At 39.0% G+C, this 18,943-nt stretch overlaps 1 protein-coding gene and 1 long non-coding RNA gene across 3 annotated transcripts in view; one reads left to right on the top strand and one right to left on the bottom strand.

Annotated features, from left to right (window-relative positions):
- The first annotated feature begins 1,086 nt into the window (after positions 1-1,086).
- LOC119515680 lies at positions 1,087-18,115 on the top strand. Its single transcript, XR_005213118.1, has 3 exons — positions 1,087-1,236; positions 14,648-14,759; positions 17,162-18,115. It is a non-coding gene; the product is annotated as an uncharacterized LOC119515680 (long non-coding RNA).
- RPRD1B (regulation of nuclear pre-mRNA domain containing 1B) overlaps positions 16,530-18,943 on the bottom strand; it is a 69,324-nt gene continuing 66,910 nt past the window's right edge. The window contains exon 7 of one of the 2 annotated variants that reach the window (XM_037811791.1): positions 16,530-17,613. In XM_037811791.1, the coding sequence (XP_037667719.1) occupies positions 17,464-17,613 (150 nt within the window). In that variant the 3' untranslated portion in view covers positions 16,530-17,463. The remainder of the gene's footprint in view (positions 17,614-18,943) is intronic. The other variant, XM_037811792.1, reaches the window with a different exon arrangement.

Raw genomic sequence — 18,943 nt, 5'->3', positions numbered from 1 at the left:
TTATCTTTCAGCATTTTTAAAGATGTTATGCCATTCTTTTCTGGTTTGTACTGTTTCTGATGAGAAGTCTGCCATTCTTATCTTTGTTCCTCTGTATATGATTTTTACTCATTATCACTGGTTCAGCAATTTAACTATGATATGTCTTGGTGTGTGGGTATTTAAAATGTTTATTCTTCTTGGGGCTTACTCCACTTCTTGGATCTATGGCTTTAGAGTTTTCAGCAAATTTGGGAAATGGCCATTATTTTTTCAAATGTTTTTGTTCTTTCCCTCTTTGCTCTCCTCTGGGACCCCAATTACATATGTGTTAGCTCCTTGGTGTTGTCCTACAGGTTCCTGTTAATTCCTTTTCCAGTCTTTTTTCTCTGTGCTTCATTTTTAGTAATTTCTTTTCTTTTGCAGTGTCCACCCTGCTTTTAATCCCATTCACAGTACTTTCATTTCAGATATTGTAATTTGCATCTCTAAAAGTTCTATTTGGCCTTTTCTCCCCCCAGATATCTCAATGTCTGTTATTAAAATCACGTTTAAAAAAAAATCCTCGAGTATTTATATTGATAAAAGCTGTTTTAAGGTCTTTGCTAATTCTAGAATCTCTGTTATTCTGGATCTATTGATTTATTTTTCTTCTGGCTCTGGGTCATATTTTCCTACACCTTTGCATGCCTGGTAATTTTTTTTATCAGATGCCAAAAATAGTAAATTTTACATTGTGTACTGGGTTTTGTTGTATTTTCTAAATCAATATTGGACTTTGTTCTGCCATGCAGATAAGTTAGTTGCACATCAGTTTGGTCTTTTGAGGCTTGCTATTAAGATTTTTTATAGCAGCTTGGTAGCAGTCTTCATTCCAGGGCTAATTTGGTCCCACTACCAAAATATGACCCTTTTGAGGATTCTACCCAATGCTCGAGTATTTTAAGTTCTCCCCACTCTGGTTAATGGAAACCTCAACTATTCCCAACCTGTGTGCACTCAAAATTATTTGGCCTATTGCTTTGTTTGTTCTTTCTCTGGCCTCAGGGGCTTTCATCCCACACACGTACTGACAGAGGGTAAAGGGCACTCTCTGCAAATCTCCTGAGTTCTGAATCTGCACAACTACCTTCCTCTCTTGTTATTTCTTTCTGCAAATTCTAGCCACCTCAGCCCTCCTGAACTCTTATTTCTGTCTTTTCAACTCAGTGATACCACAGACCTGTTTGATTCAGACTGGAAACTCCTAGGAATAAGGTGGGACAATCATAAGGTTCTGTTTGTTTTTCTTCTCTCAGGGATTCTCAGCTTGTGCTTTCTGTTGTCCAACAGCTGAAAATAATTGTTTTATATATTGTGTCTGCTTTTCTAGTAGTTTATGGTGGAAGTGCAATTACCCATTAATCCTTCATAGGTGGAAGTGAAAGTCTCTACCCTAGTTTTTTACATTATTGTTTTATATTATATTTTTGGTTTAACTAATAGAGGGTGCCCACATTAAAGGTTGGTAGAGAGCTTTAAGAAGGAAAATTGTGTTTGGAGTTAGTTAATGAGAATGCTCAAGTTTTAAAATTCTACTACCAGGGAGCCAGGCTCTGTCAACATTTTAATAAAAGGTTGACCTGGGAAAGAACTTCAAAGTTGACCTCAACTGATGAAAGAATAGCCATTTCTTAAATTAACAATTAAATTTGCTTTGTAAAGTGTTTAAGTAAGGGATAATTAATGAATTCACTAAGTAGCAAATTGAGGTTTTGGAAATGAACTTTTTTTAATTAACAAAAATAGAACTGTGAACTAAGAACTAAAAGCCTTATGTGTGTAACATTACAATAAACAAGCAGGTTTGTGGGACTGCATTCACAAAGCAACTTTATTTCTGCCTCTTACTGTCCTTTTAATCCACTTTGTGGGGCTAGGCTTCCCCTAGCTCTAGATGAAAACTCAGGTAGTCCCCCCAAACACAACTTATCTAGTCAATCTTATTTAATAATAATTTTTAAAACTCCATAATTAACATTTAAGGTGCAAATCAGTCTTAATTTAAGACTTAATTTAAATGCCCAATCTCATATTACAATCAAAATGATTTATCAAGTTGAGACTTCTCTGGGAGAGTCCTCCCTTGTTTATTAAGGTTCTTGATCCCTCCAGGAATAGAGCAGTGGGAGTGAGACAGGTGAAGCAAGAGAAAATACTTTAGTGGCTTGGCAAGAGCTTTACTGCTTCTTTCTTGTGTAGACTCCTTGGACACTCTTTGGAGTAGTTCATCCCCTCCCTTCTCCAAGGTGCTCCATCCTCATCCATCACTAGGGATGTCTCACTCTTGCTTCTTTGCTTCCTGATCCTTCCTCAGCACTTTGAATCTCAAGTTTGCCTCCTGAAGGAGACCCCTTGACCTCTTTATCAGGCTCTGAGATGACCGCATGCCAGTTCTCTTGCATGCAACTTACATCCCATGCTCAGGAGACATGCATGCTTCCCTTGCCCTGACAATTAGAAGTAGGATCCACACTCAACTCAGCCACCTCTCCCTGCTGCATCATCAAAGCACCTAGCCAGCCACTGGCATCTCATCTTTTAGGTTTTTCCAGGCAGAGAAAAATCCTAGTCCACCAGATCACCAACGTACAGGGGACACATACAGTAGGTAATCCACTGAGGCCTTCTCCCCTGGCCTTGAGGTAAGGGGCAAGTGGCATCCTCTGCTCTCCTTTGGGGGCCTCAAAACACACCAATGGCTTTCTTCAGAGAAATAAATTTAATCCTCCTCCTTCAACTCTAACTCCTGACCCTTTTATATCCTCAATGTGAATGAGGGGATTTAAGAGGGTTAGTTTTTGGATCAACTTCTTTGTAAATCCTGCATATGGTATAGGTGTGTGGTAACTATTGGTGCCTGCCAAGATACATTGATTTTAACCTCTTGTTATGTGTACAATTAAATATCTACATTCATTATTTAATGTAACAACTACTATTGCACTCCTTTTCCCCAGACATGACAGTAGGCCCTTTTTACAAATATCTCATTTCACATTAATAGACATGTTTGTAACTACTTTGAAATATCCACTTCATTACTAAGAAGGGACATGCAAAAATCTATGGAGTTTCACAAACAACAGAAAAAATAACGTAAGTTGAACTTCCAACAAAATTAAAAACTTTTGTGCATCAAAGGACATTATCAAGAAAATGAAAAGACAACCTACAGAATGGAAGAAAATATTTGGAAACCATATGTGCCAGTTTGAATGTGTTATGTCCCCCCAAATGCCATTATCTTTGATGTAATCTTGTGTGGGCAGACCTATCAGTGTTAATTAGATTGTAATTCTTTGAGTGTTTCCATGGAGATGTGCCCCCAGCCAACCGTGGGTGATGACTCTGATTGGATAACTTCCATGGAGGTGTTGGCTCGCCCATTCAAGGTAGGTCTGAATTAAACTACTGGAGTAGTATATAACATCAGACAGAAGCAGCAAGTTGCTACAGCTAAGAGGGACACTTTGAAGAAAGCACAGGAGCTGCAGATGAGAGACAGTTTGAAGACGGCTGTTGAGAGCAGATTCTTGCTCCGGAGAAACTGAGAGAGAACAAATATCCCAAGTGCAACTAAGAGTGATATTTTTGAGGAACTGCAGCCTAGAGAGGAACGTCCTGGGAGAAAAGTCATTTTGAAACCAGAACTTTGGAGCAGACGTCAGCCACATGCCTTCCCAGCTAACAGGGGTTTTCCGGACACCATTGGCCGTCCTCCAATGAAGATACCCGATTGCTGATATGTTACCTTGGACACTTTATGGCCTTAAACTGTAACTGTGTAACCAAATAAACCCCTTTTATAAAAGCCAATCCATCTCTGGTGTTTTGCATTCCGGCAGCATTAGCAAACTAGAACACCACATTATCTGATACGGGTTTAATATCCAGAATATATAAAGAACTCCTACAGCTCAACAATGAAAAGACAAACACCCAATTAAAAACCAGGCCAAAGATTTGAATAGAAATTCTCCAAAGAAATCAAATGGCCAATAAACCCATGAAAACCAAAACCACAAGATACCACTTCACATCCACTTAACAGCTATTATTAAAAAATCTGAAAACAACAAGTATTGTCAAGGATGTGGAGAAATAGAAACCCTCATGCATTGTTGGTAAGGATGTAAAATGATGTAGCTGCTGTGGAAAAGTCTGGCAGTTCCTCAGAATGTGAAGTATAGAATTACCATATGACCCAACAATCCCACTTCTTCTTTTCTATATACCTGAAAGAACTGAAAGCAGGTGCTCAGATAATCTGTACACTGATGTTCATAGTAGCACAATCTACGATAGCCAAAAGGTGGAAGTAACCCAACTGCTCATCAATAGAGAAATGGATAAACAAAATGTGGTAGATACATACAACAGAACATCATTCAGCCATAAAAATGAATGAAACTCTCATACATGTGACATGGATGAAACTTGAAGACTCATGTTGAGTGAAATAAGGACAAAAGGACAAATATTGTATGATCTCACTGATATGAAATAATTAAGATATACAAATTCATAGAAGCAGAAATTAGAATACAGGTTAACAGTAGTGGAATTAATGCTTAATTAATCCCACTACTTAATTGTTTAATGCTTAATTAAACAGTAATTAATGTTTAATTAATGCTTAAACAGTAGAGGAATTAATGCTCAATTGGTACAGAGTTTCTGTCTAGGGTGATAAAAAAGTTTTGGTAATGGATAGTGTTGAGGTAGCACAACATTGTGAATGTAATTAACACCAGTGAATTGTATACTTTGAAGTATCATTTCAAGGAATTATGATTAAAATGGAAATTTCCATGCTGTGTTACCACAACAAAATTTTTGAAAACCTATAGAACTGGAGAACATGAAGAATGAATCCCAATATAAACCATAGACTTCTATCAATGATATAATAATATGGGTTCATCAGTTGTAACAAATGTACCACACTAATGCAAAATGTTAACAGGGAAAACTGTGTGAGAGAGAAGTATATGGGAACTCTGTACTTTCTCCATGATTTTTCTGTAAACCTGTAACTGCTCCAGGGGGAAAACAAACAAACAAACAAAAAAACAAGATTCCAGGTATGCTTACCTTAAAAAGGCAAAACAAAATAAAAACTATGGAGTGCATTATGCAGGTACTGAGTTTATTAATAAGATTCTCAATAATTAAAGTTATATTGTAAGCCTAATCATAAAACTTGAGATGTAGAAAGGACATTAGAGGTTACTTAGTCCACCTCACTCATTTCCTTTAAGAAGCAGCGATGAGTGACTTGCCCAAGGTCATCACTGTAAAAGAATAGATGTGGGTTATTGCTTGCTACAGCTGCCTCTCATTCGTAAAAAAGTTAGATAAACTCTAATTCATACTGCTAATTTTAATGTTTTTCAAAACAGCACAATTGAATTTTTTTTGTTTTGTTTTGTTTTCTTATCCTCATTTTATTGAGATATATTCACATACCATGCAGTCATACAAAACAAATCGTACTTTCGATTGTTTACAGTACCATTACATAGTTGTACATTCATCACCTAAATCAATCCCTGACACCTTCATTAGCACACACACAAAAATAACAAGAATAATAATTAGAGTGAAAAAGAGCAGTTGAAGTAAAAAAGAACACTGCATACCTTTGTCTGTTTGTTTCCTTCCCCTGTTTTTCTACTCATCCATCCATAAACTAGACAAAGTGGAGTGTGGTCCTTATGGCTTTCCCAATCCCATTGTCACCCCTCATAAGCTACATTTTTATACAACTGTCTTCGAGATTCATGGGTTCTGGGTTGTAGTTTGATAGTTTCAGGTGTCCACCACCAGCTACCCCAATTCTTTAGAACCTAAAAAGGGTTGTCTAAAGTGTGCGTAAGAGTGCCCACCAGAGTGACCTCTCGGCTCCTTTTGGAATCTCTCTGCCACTGAAGCTTATTTCATTTCCTTTCCCATCCCCCTTTTGGTCAAGAAGATGTTCTCCGTCCCACGATGCCGGGTCTACATTCCTCCCCGGGAGTCACATTCCACGTTGCCAGGGAGATTCACTCCCCTGGGTGTCTGATCCCACGTAGGGGGGGAGGGCAGTGATTTCACCTTTCAAGTTGGCTTAGCCAGAGAGAGAGGGCCACATCTGAGCAACAAAGAGGCATTCGGGAGGAGGCTCTTAGGCACAACCATAGGGAGGCCTAGCCTCTCCTTTGCAGCAACCGTCTTCCCAAGGGTAAAACCTATGGTAGAGGGCTCAACCCACCAAACCACCAGTCCCCTATGTCTGTGGTCATGTTAGCAACCGTGGACGTGGGGTAGGCGAATACCCCTGCATTCTCCACAGGCTCCTCAAGGGGGCACTACATCTTTTTTTTTCCTTGTTTTCCTTTTTTTTTTTTTTTAACTTTACCTTCTTTTTTAAATCAACTGTACGAAAAAAAAGTTAAAAAGAAAACAAACATACAATAAAAGAACATTTCAAAGAGACCATAACAAGGGAGTAAGAAAAAGACAACTAACCTAAGATAACTGCTTAACTCCCAACATGTTCCTACTTTACCCCAAGAAAGTTACCTAATATAGCAACATTTCTGTGAACTTGCTCCTACTATATCCATCAGAAATTAACAGACCATAATCATTCCTGGGAATCCCCAGAACGTTAAATAGCTTATCTGTTCTTCTTGGATTATTGTTCCCCCTTCCTTAATTGCTCTCTATTGCTAGTTCCCCTACATTCTACATTATAAGCCATTTGTTTTAAATTTTTCAAAGTTCACATTAGTGGTAGCATATAATATTTCTCTTTTTGTGCCTGGCTTATTTCGCTCAGCATTATGTCTTCAAGGTTCATCCATGTTGTCATATGTTTCACGAGATCGTTCCTACTTACTGCCGCGTAGTATTCCATCGTGTGTATATACCACATTTTATTTATCCACTCATCTGTTGAAGGACATTTGGGTTGTTTCCATCTCTTGGCAATTGTGAATAATGCTGCTATGAACATTGGCGTGCAGATATCTGTTCGTGTCACTGCTTTCCGATCTTCCGGGTATATACCGAGAAGTGCAATCGCTGGATCGAATGGTAACTCTATATCTAGTTTTCTAAGGAACTGCCAGACTGACTTCCAGAGTGGCTGAACCATTATACAGTCCCACCAACAATGAATAAGAGTTCCAATTTCTCCACATCCCCTCCAACATTTGCAGTTTCCTGTTTGTTTAATGGCAGCCATTCTAACCGGTGTTAGATGGTATCTCATTGTAGTCTTAATTTGCATCTCTCTAATAGCTAGTGAAGCTGAACATTTTTTCATGTGTTTCTTGGCCATTTGTATTTCCTCTTCAGAGAACTGTCTTTTCATATCTTTTGCCCATTTTATAATTGGGCCGACTGTACTATTGTCATTGAGTTGTAGGATTTCTTTATATATGCAAGATATCAGTCTTTTGTCAGATACATGGTTTCCAAAAATTTTTTCCCATTGAGTTGGCTGCCTCTTTACCTTTTTGAGAAATTCCTTTGAGGTACAGAAACTTCTAAGCTTGAGGAGTTCCCATTTATCTATTTTCTCTTTTGTTGCTTGTGCTTTGGGTGTAAAGTCTAGGAAGTGGCCGCCTAATACAAGGTCTTGAAGATGTTTTCCTACATTATCTTCTAGGAGTTTTATGGTACTTTCTTTTATATTGAGATCTTTGGTCCATTTTGAGTTAATTTTTGTGTAGGGGGTGAGGTAGGGGTCCTCTTTCATTCTTTTGGATATGGATATCCAACTCTCCCAGCCCCATTTGTTGAAAAGACCATTATGACTCAGTTCAGTGACTTTGGGGGCCTTATCAAAGATCAGTCGGCCATAGATCTGAGGGTCTATCTCTGAATTCTCAATTCGATTCCATTGATCTATATGTCTATCTTTGTGCCAGTACCATGCTGTTTTGGCAACTGTGGCTTTATAATAAGCTTCAAAGTCAGGGAGTATAAGTCCTCCCACATCGTTTTTCTTTTTTAGAGTGTCTTTAGCAATTCGAGGCATCTTCCCTTTCCAAATAAATTTGATAACTAGCTTTTCCAAGTCTGCAAAGCAGGTTGTTGGAATTTTGATTGGGATTGCATTGAATCTGTAGATGAGTTAGGGTAGAATTGACATCTTAATGACATTTAGCCTTCCTATCCATGAACATGGAATATTTTTCCATCTTTTAAGGTCCCCTTCTATTTCTTTTAGTAGAGTTATGTAGTTTTCTTTGTATAGGTCTTTTACATCTTTGGTTAAGTTTATTCCTAGGTACTTGATTTTTTTAGTTGCTAGTGAAAATGGTATCTTTTTCTTGAGTGTCTCTTCAGTTTGTTCATTTCTAGCATATAGAAACATTACTGACTTATGTGCATTAATCTTGTATCCCACTACTTTGCTAAATTTGTTTATTAGCTCTAGTAGCTGTATTGTCGATTTCTCAGGGTTTTCTAGATATAAGATCATATCATCTGCAAACAATGACAGTTTTACTTCTTCTTTTCCAATTTGGATGCCTTTTATTTCTTTGTCTTGCCGGATTGCCCTGGCTAGCAATTCCAGCATAATGTTGAATAACAGTGGTGACAGCGGGCATCCTTGTCTTGTTCCTGATCTTAGAGGGAAAGCTTTCAGTCTCTCACCATTGAGTACTATGCTGGCTGTGGGTTTTTTCATATATGCTCTTTATCATATTGAGGAAGTTTCCTTCAATTCCTACCTTTTGAAGTGTTTTTATCAAAAACGGATGTTGGATTTTGTCAAATGCTTTTTCGGCATCTATTGAGATGATCAATTGATTTTTCCCTTTTGACTTGTTAATGTGTTGTAATACATTGATTGATTTTCTTATGTTGAACCATCCTTGCATGCCTGGAATGAACCCCACTTGGTCATGGTGTATGATTTTTTTAATGTGTCTTTGGATTCGATTTGCAAGTATTTTGTTGAGGATTTTTGCATCTATATTCATTAGGGAGATTGGCCGGTAGTTTTCCTTTTTTGTAGCATCTTTGCCTGGTTTTGGTATTAGATTGATGTTAGCTTCATAAAATGAGTTAGGTAGTGTTCCATTTTCTTCAATGTTTTGAAAGAGTTTGAGTAAGATTGGTGTCAGTTCTTTCTGGGAAGTTTGGTAGAATTCCCCTGTGAAGCCATCTGGCCCTGGGCATTTATTTGTGGGAAGATTTTTGATGACTGATTGGATCTCTTTGCTTGTGATGGGTTGGTTGAGGTCTTCTATTTCTTCTCTGGTCAGTCTAGGTTGTTCATATGTTTCCAGGAAATTGTCCATTTCTTCTACATTATCCAGTTTGTTGCCATACAGTTGTTCATAATATCCTCTTATAATTTTTTTTTATTTCTTCAGGATCTGCAGTTATGTCACCTTTTTCATTCATTATTTTGTTTATATGGGTCTTCTCTCTTTTTGATTTTGTCAGTCTAGCTAGGGGCTTGTCAATCTTGTTGATCTTCTCAAAGAACCAACTTTTGGTGATATTTATCCTCTCTATTGTTTTTTTGTTCTCTATGTCATTTATTTCTGCTTTAATCCTTGTTATTTCTTTTCTTCTACTTGGTTCAGGATTGGTTTGCTGTTCATTTTCTAGCTTCTTCAGTTGATCCATTAGTTCTTTGATTTTGGCTCTTTCTTCCCTTTTAATATATGCGTTTAGTGCTATAAATTTCCCCCTTAGCACTGCTTTTGCTGCATCCCATAGGTTTTGGTATGTTGTGTTCTCATTTTCATTCATCTCTATATATTTAGCAATTTCTCTTGCTATTTCTTCTTTAACCCACTGATTGTTTAGGAGTGTGTTGTTTAACCTCCAGTTATTTGTGAATTTTCTAAGTCTCTGATGGTTATTGACTTCTAATTGTACTCCATTGTGGTCAGAGAATGTGCTTTGAATAATTTCAATCTTTTTAAATTTATTGAGGCTTGTTTTATGTCCCAGCATATGATCTATTCTGGAGAAAGTTCCGTGAGCACTAGAAAAGTATGTGTATCCTGGTGATTTGGGATGTAATGTCCTGTATATGTCTGTTAAATCTAATTCATTTATTAGATTGTTTAGGTTTTCAATTTCCTTATTGGTCTTCTGTCTGGTTGATCTATCTATAGGAGAGAGTGATGTGTTGAAGTCTCCCACAATTATTGTGGAAACATCAATTGCTTCCTTTAGTTTTGCAGTGTTTCTCTCATGTATTTTGTGGCACCTTGATTGGGTGCATAGACATTTACGATTGTTATTTCTTCTTGCTGAATTGCCCCTTTTATTAGTATGTAGTGGCCTTCTTTGTCTCTCAAAATATCCCTGCATTTGAAGTCTATTTTATCTGAGATTAATATTGCTACACCTGCTTTCTTTTGGCTGTAGCTTGCATGAAATATTTTTTTTCATCCTTTCACTTTCAGTTTCTTTGTGTCCCTGTGTCTAAGATGAGTTTCTTGTATGCAACATATTGATGGTTCATTTTTTTTGATCCATTCTGGGAATCTATATCTTTTAATTGGGGAGTTTAATCCATTTACATTCAACGTTATAACCATGACGGCATTTCTTGAATCAGCCATCTTATCTTTTGGTTTATGTTTGTCATATTTTTCCCCTTTCTCTATTAATATCCTTTATTGTACCCATACCGAATCTCTTTAGTACTGAACCTTTCTCCAAGTCTCTCTGTCCTTTCTTTGTTTCTCTGTCTGTAGGGCTCCCTTTAGTATCTCCAGTAGGGCAGGTCTCTTGTTAGCAAATTCTCTCAGCATTTGTTTGTCTGTGAAAAATTTAAGCTCTCCCTCAAATTTGAAGGAGAGGTTTGCTGGATAAAGTATTCTTGGCTGGAAATTTTTCTCACTCAGAATTTTAAATATATCGTGCCACTGCCTTCTCGCCTCCATGGTGGCTGCTGAGTAGTCACTACTTAGTCTTATGCTGTTTCCTTTGTATGTGGTGAATTGCTTTTCTCTTGCTGCTTTCAGAACTTGCTCCTTCTCTTCTGTGTTTGACAGTGTGATCAGTATATGTCTCGGAGTGGGTTTATTTGGATTTATTCTATTTGGGGTTTGCTGAGCATTTATGATTTGTGTATTTATGTTGTTTAGAAGATTTGGGAAGTTTTCCCCAACAATTTCTTTGAATACTCTTCCTAGACCTTTGCCCTTTTCTTCCCCTTCTGGGACACCAATGAGTCTTATATTCGGACGTTTCATATTATCTATCATATCCCTGAGGTCCATTTCGATTTTTTCAATTTTTTTCCCCATTCTTTCTTTTATGCTTTCATTTTCCATTCTGTCATCTTCCAGGTCACTGATTCATTGTTCAACTTCCTCTAGTCTTGTACTATGAGTGTCCAGAATCTTTTTAATTTGGTCAGCAGTTTCTTTAATTTCCAGAAGATCATCCATTTTTTTATTTAGTCTTGCAATGTCTTCTTTATGCTCTTCTAGGGTCTTCTTGATTTCCTTTGTATCCCGTACTATGGTCTCATTGTTCATCTTTAGTTCTTTGAGTAGCTGCTCTAGGTGCTGTGTTTCTTCTGATCTTTTGATTTGGGTGCTTGGGCTTGGGTTATCCATATCGTCTGGTTTCTTCATATGCTTTATAATTTTCTGTTGTTTTTGGCCTCGTGGCATTTGCTGAACTTCATAGGGTTCTTTTAGGATTTGTAGACCAACTGAAGTCCTTATCTCTAATTTATCAGATCTACAGCTTCGTGGAGTACACTTTCTCTAACTAACCAGCAGGTGGCGTCCACGAGCCACCTGTTCTCCACAAGCCAGTTCTCCCCTGCTTAGCCTTTTTGGTGAGTGGGGGAGTGAGTCTTGTGGGGTCCAATTGGTGTCCCAAGCTTGCGTGTGTAGTTGGTGTTGCCTGCCCTGTATATGGGGCGTTTCTGGGCAGTCAGGGAGGGGGGGTGGCCCTAACAATCAAATCTCCCTGGTGATCCTAGAGTTTTAAAGCTGCTGCAATAGTCTAATCCTTCAGTTCAGTCCTGCCACAGTTTGTCTCTGCCACTGACCCACAAGTCCTTGGTATTGGCGTATGGCTCCTGAGACTTGCAAGTGGGCCCCTCTTCCAGGCCGTGCACCCCGGGTCCTCTGTTGAGGGATGACTGTGCTATGTCACAGGTGAGTGCCGTCCCCCCAGGGCAGTTCTGGGCTGCTGGGCTGTGTAGGGAGGCTCCCAGTCTGCTGAAACAATGGCTGAATGGGGCTTTGTTAATTCACACTGCTCCACCTTCCCAACTCTGGGACAATCAGCTGAGGTTGCAGGGAAGGCTAATGTCCACACCCAGTTTTGTGGTGTGTGCCTGTTATTTGAAGCACTTCCGTCACACTGGGTTGTCTGGGGCAGCTCTGGGCTATGGGGCTGGCGATGGGCAGGAGTGTTTCCTGTCCACCAGGATGATGGCTGTGAGCGGACACCCCCCTTTTCTTGGGAAGTTGTGGTGTTTAGTGAATTTTCTCAGCCACTGGATTATTGCCTTTTGTCTCAGAGCTCTCTTAGTTCTGCTCTTGACTTGACCTGCCCAAATTGCAAGTCTTTGAAGCTTTCTGTATTGGGCTTCTTAGAGTAATTGTTTTAGAAAAAGAAAAAAGGATTTAAAAAAAAAAAAAAAAAAAGGGCCCTCCTCAGAGATCTAATGGATTATTGAAATGCTAAGAGACAAAGCAACCAGGGCCATTAAGGAAAGGTCCACAGGGCAGAGAGATCAGCTTTTCTTCGGGATTTGCATATGCGCCTCAGGGCCTGAGCTCTGCCCTTCCCCTTTCTATGTTCACCAGAACTCCAAAAATCCTCCGCTTTTATCTTGGAGTTTTTCGTGTTGTTTTTTTTCTATGCCTGTCTCCTCTCTGCTGGGCTGGCTGCTCTCAGATTCTCTGGTGTCTGGTCTCAGTCTATCTATGGTTGGAGTTTGGATCAGTAGAATGAGTTTCCGATAAGGTTCTGCCACTGCAGTTCTCCCTTCTCCTTCCTGGAGCTGACAGCCCCTCCTCCCACGGGACTGAGCCTGGCAGGGAGGGGCGCGGGGCCCCTGGCCGCAAAAACTTACAGATTTCGCTGATCTCAGCAGTTCCACGTTTTCATGAGTGTTGTATGAAGTATGCCCAAAGTCAGATTGCTCTGTGGTGTCCAGTCCACGCAGTTCCTGGCTTTCTACCTACTCTCCTGGAGAAGTAACTAAAACATACAGCTCACCAGTCCGCCATCTTGCCCCGCCTCCACAATTGTATTTTTAATGCAAAGTATTTCAGAATCTAAAAAATTGGGCTTTCAACACTACATAAAGCTGTATGAATCCCAATCTACTGTAGGGGAGAATAATAGATTCCTAGTTGACACTGTCTCAGAATTGAAGAATTATTTTTAATGGAAAATCCCACAATGGTGGCAAAGAAAAATGAGTTTAGACAAATATTTTAAGAGAAAGTAAGAGAGCAAAACCAGGCTAGAAAATAGTTTTTTCTTAAAAGATCCCAAATAAAACAAAAGCAGACTGTTACCCTAATCTTCCTAATCTTGGCACTGTCTTGTGTTCTGACCCTTACAAAGACTATTATCTCCAGAGTTTTATATATGATCTTTTTTTCTTTTATAAGGGTATAACATAGTGGTAATGTTATTCATTTATCCACCAAATATTATTGGAAATCTAGGCTACAAAACCTAGTGCTCTCGAAGACTTTAGCCCTGGATTCCTCTTATGAAACATAAGAATCATAGGCTTTTAGGACTAGCAGGGAGCCTAGAAGTAATTTAATGCAATACTACATTTTGTAGAAGAGAAAACTGAGGCCCAAAGAGGGAAGTACCTTGCCCAAGAAGGTCACACAGAGAATTAATGCTCTAATCACAAAACTTTGGCATTTTTGACAAATTCATAAACTCTTGGGTAGCTCTATCTTCAGCTCTGAGAACCTCAGAATCACATTTTGTAGCCTGAAGTGCTAATTAAATCAGAGGAATTATGAGCATGCTATTTATTGGTGGGAGTAAAGAAATTAACTAGGTCTTGAAACCTGGGGACAGAGAGATCATCTTGTCTTCCAAGATCCACATATTTACATTTGACCTTTATATTTTAAAACCAAACTTAGTCTCAACTTTCTTAATTCTAGCCTTCAGTTTATGGAGTTGCATTTAGTCTTGATGGACCACAGCTACTGCAGTATTTGCATCATGAGATAAATGGGTAACCCCACCCCTAATGACAAATGCTGCCCTCACCCAGTGGAAAGGTTAAAATGATCCTTCCAACACTTTACCAATTGCTTCAAAAGGACCTATTTCAAACCTATGTTTTTCTATTATTGAGTCATAACCAATAATATTTCATTAATATGCCTTCATTGAATTTAAAACTGAAAAGAAAGGAAAAGGAGACCCATTAAAATGTTTTTAAAAGACATATCACTTGGGTTTGAAATTATCTTGCCTTTTTTCTTTTTTTAAATGGTTCAGAATGGCTTTCACTGTTTTGTCAAAACCAAAAGCTCTCAGGCCTAGTGAGGTGAACAAAAGCACTGAAATCAAAGAACTTCCAAATTTTAATCTGTCATAGACTGGTTGTGCAGTACTGGGGAAAGAATCATTTAACTGTCTCTTTCAGTTCCCACTTCTGTACAAAGGGGGATAAACCTATGGCGGTATCTCTCCTGGGCACCACGTGGACTGGCTAATTAAAGCTAATTAAGCCCCTGGAAAGAGCCAGAAAATACTAGGTAAGTACTGAGTATTTATGAGCCACTAACAGTCAAAAAAATTCTTAAGGGACAAGTATCTGTACAGACAGCACAATCTTTTCGTGATTACTAATCACCCACAGCTTACAAAGAAATCCTTGGGGTTTTCCATAATGGGGTAGGGAAAAGAAACACCTCACAATGTTGTTCAACAACACCATCTTTATTCAAAAATATATATCTATGAGACATTTCAGAATATACTGCTGCCTCCAATGACAGCCTATACTTCTAAATAAAGTCCTAAATTAATATACAAATTTAAGCTTTAAAAATATTCTTTAACAAGGGAAAAAAACAACAAAGGAAGATTAAAGACTTTCTGAAGAATATAACCTAAAAGAAAGGTCCTTTGAGGCCTAAGGATGCCCTAAGTAAAGGCGAAAAAACACAAAAACAAAAACCACCCTCCCTCCCCCGTCCCCAAATCATCTCATACATACAAGGAAAAAAGATCATTTAAATTAAACAAATGAAGTAAAGCACACTTTGGGAGTATAGGGGAAAAGAACTAAGATTTTAAAAACAAAGTCATTTCATTAAAAAAAAAAAAAAAAAAGACTAACTTCCTCACAGGAAGTCCACTAGTAACAGGTGCTAAGAGGCCAACACAATCATTTACATAATTGCTACAGTTTCATTTCTTTCTCTGCTGTAATAATTATGCACCAATTGCTGGTCAAAGACTCAGATAAAACATAGCAGTGGGCTAAATCCATTATGTTTTAACATTTTATCTAGTTGATCAGAACAAATATCTACATATCCTGTTGCTTGGTTTGAGGCTGGTAAAATTTTGCTTCCTTGGTGAAAGCACAGAGAATGTCCAAGATGAGTCTGTTCAAAAACAAGCTCATTTGCAGGACTAAATCAGCACACCATATGGGTATGGGGAAATATGTGCAGACCAGCAAAGATTAGAATTTACCTTGCAATTTTAGTAAACCACCTACTGCCCTATGGCCTCTGGAGAAAACCTTTAGACTCATCAGTTTAACAGTGACAGAACAGGCAGTGTCAATAAGCAAACAACACACAGTCAGTATTCAAATCTGAAAAACAGCTTAAACGCTACCAGGTTCTACACAGAATTGAACTGAACACCTGCTATGAGTTTCCATTGTTCTCACTTCATGGCAGGCAGGAGAGCTTCTTGAAGGGAATCCTGTTGTAGTTTTTAAAAACACAGACTATATTTAACATGTAAAATTACATGTAAATGGCTTTTTGGTAATCCTGAAAACAGCAATTCAAAATTATGGAGATTCTAAAGCCCCCCCCACTGAACTCCTTTTAATAGCTTTTGGATTTCAGCCTCTGGGCTATAATTCCTATTACACTATTGGGGCAAATTGTTTTCTGCCCTTTCCAATGTCAAAAATAAGCCTGCCAAATTAGAATGATTTACAGTTGGCAGGCCTACCCTTTACTAAAAGCAAGATAAAAATCCTTTCTAACTACATTATATTGTCATAATGTCAGCTGGCATGATAATGGAATTAAAACCCAAAATTAAAATCCCCTACTTTCCTCCTTCCCCTGCCTGATATGAGCTACTCAATAATGTCTGAAGCAAAGTACTCATCATCATATAGGCAAAAGGACATGTGCAGTGGCATGAAATGACAGACGGACATGCACAGTGTGTCACACCTGCAGGGGAGATGCTTCAAGTTTAGTCACCATACTGTGGACATATGCCCACACAATGGACTCAACGTTAGTGTGTGCCCTCCCACCCCACCCCCACCCAACAAAAGGGTCAAAGCAACACCCATGCAGAGCCCAGACCCTTGGCATACCTGTGTGTGAAGCCTTTACCTTTTGGGGCCCATCAGTACAGTTTCCAATAACTGCCTTCTCAATTGATAGGGATCAAAGGATCATGTATTTAGGAATGTGCTCTATGACACAGTGGGTAGGACCCTTAATAAGTGCAGCCTGGGAAGGTTGTATGTAGGAGCTTGAAGCAAATAATTTGTTTTTTAACTCATGTTTGTAATCCCTGTTATTGTCTCTGAACTGTGACTTCATATGCCCAGATCAACTTTGGATCTTATTGCTAAATTCTATAGTCTGCTTACAAAATAAATGTTCCTAACCTTGTACATCACTAGTAGAAGTAATGGTAAGGGAGGACCAAAGATTTGGCAAACTCTTTATGGCAAAGCTGCTCAACAGTTGTGCCTCCAACCTTTAGAGGATGGTGGTACCCAGGAAAGCCAACGGATCCAGAGTGAGTCCCTCAGTGGAATTCTGTAGCTAACTTGAACTAAGCCCAGCTCAGAAAGGAAAAGCTCCTTTCATGAGTAAACGCTGTCATGAAGAACAAATGTTCTGTTGAAAGCTTCTAAGTGCACATGATTTTTGTAACTTCTTAGGTGTGAAGAGAGAGCTCTTAAGAATGGAAAACCAACAGGGGCCTGAAAACATGAAGTGGGAGAAAGAGCTTATATTCTTTCCAAATAAGAATCTAAACTGGATTCCACTCCTCACTGTTCTGAATTGTGCTCAACATGAGAAGCTGGAGAAGAGAATCAGAGTCTGTGGTTTCTTCTTGAAGGCAGGGGGCCAGGTGGAAGGAGGGACAGAAGCAGGGGCTAGAAGGTTGTTTCCAACCATGACTCGAACCCTCTTCCTCCTGCTGGTACAGATGGGAATCTGGGGCCACATGACATCTGTCCTAGTCAGTTGAGAACAGGTCACCAGCAGAAGGCAGGGGGGCCAAGCCCCCTGTGACATTGGGCAGCAGAGAGAGGTCTGGCAAGCTCTGAATATGGGACTTCAGTTCCTTGCGGACTTGAGTTACCCGAGCAAGCTTCTGTTTATATTCCTAAGGAGACAAAGAGAAGATAATGCAATTAAATCTGTGTGTGCTGAACAGATATGCTTAAGAAGTCAATGTAGCTACTTTTTACCCTTTTGTTCTCTCCTTCCCACCAGACTGTCCCTCCCCTTTGTAGATGAGCTATACTATAATGCTAGAGTTTTCAAACTCTCAAAAGGCAAAACATTATATAAAAACAAGAAAGCAAAGTACAATACTGGCAAGAGTGAATTAAAGGTATTCAACTTAGCACTTCAGAGTTGGAAGTAAAAAGCAGTGACATTTAGTATGCGCATTCTCTTTTCATTGGTTTTCATCTGTTTCAAAATGCCTTATAAAATAAAATACTGACACTAAATCTTTACAATCATTTGCAGCTCCATGTAGATATGGACCCCAAAAATCAGTATAAAGTTATACTTTCTGTTTTAAAACTTAAGAGATTGACCCACATTTATCATTTTTAGAGATTTGTATTTGTAGTAGAATTAACCCATTATTAAATAAAAACAAGCCTCAACTGAGCTTAGCAAACACTTGAACAAACAATGCAGAAGCTCAAAATACCCCTCTGCCACTACCTGTGTCTGGGACCTCCTCTCCTCATTGATCAAGTCTTCTAATAGTCTCCATACCCCTAATCCTCCCCAAACATGTCATCACACTTACCCACTGAGAGCACAGCTTTCATCAAGTAATTCCTTTGAGAAAGGAAAGAATGTACTGTATTCTCTCCATGACTACTCAGAGCTCAATGTCTTCTAAAATCAGCCCTTGCCCAAATGTGTTTCTCACATCTCCACAACCCCCTCGGCAGAGGCCATTTCCTGCATGGGCGTTTGTTCAGTATTTCCCTCAAGCCTGGAGGTACCTCTGCTCTACTGGTCCTAGCAAAGCCCTGACTCTAGTCCTGTATATACCTGCTGAACTCTACCTCTCTAGGAAAATCTTTCCTCCTCACCTAGGAGATTGTTCTCCATCTGCCCTTGCTCTGGGGCCTTCCTATGCAATGAGTGTGTATCTTAACCCTTAACAGTCTGCTTTTTATGATCTCTCTTCATACAAATTTGTCATCTATGTTCCTCTACCACATGAATCCCCTGGTGATAAGAAGCAGGTATATTCTTTTCTTTCCTCACCTCCCAGGCAAAAGGTAGACTCTTGGAAAACCTGTAGCATCTGTGGCTTAGGCCCCCTTGGGTCTTGTTTTTTATTCTCTAGCTGCCTTAATCCCCATAGGGGTTTCTGCAAGGAGGTCCCTGAGGCTGGGCCCTTACTGATTAAAGTCTCTCCAGCAGGATCATTAACAGAAATTACCAAACCAAGAATCAAAGAC

Source organism: Choloepus didactylus, chromosome 19 (genome assembly GCF_015220235.1).
Source record: "Choloepus didactylus isolate mChoDid1 chromosome 19, mChoDid1.pri, whole genome shotgun sequence".
Taxonomy (NCBI): domain Eukaryota; kingdom Metazoa; phylum Chordata; class Mammalia; order Pilosa; family Megalonychidae; genus Choloepus; species Choloepus didactylus.
Note: the sequence above shows the minus strand (reverse complement) of the source record. Positions and strands in the feature narration are given on the sequence as shown.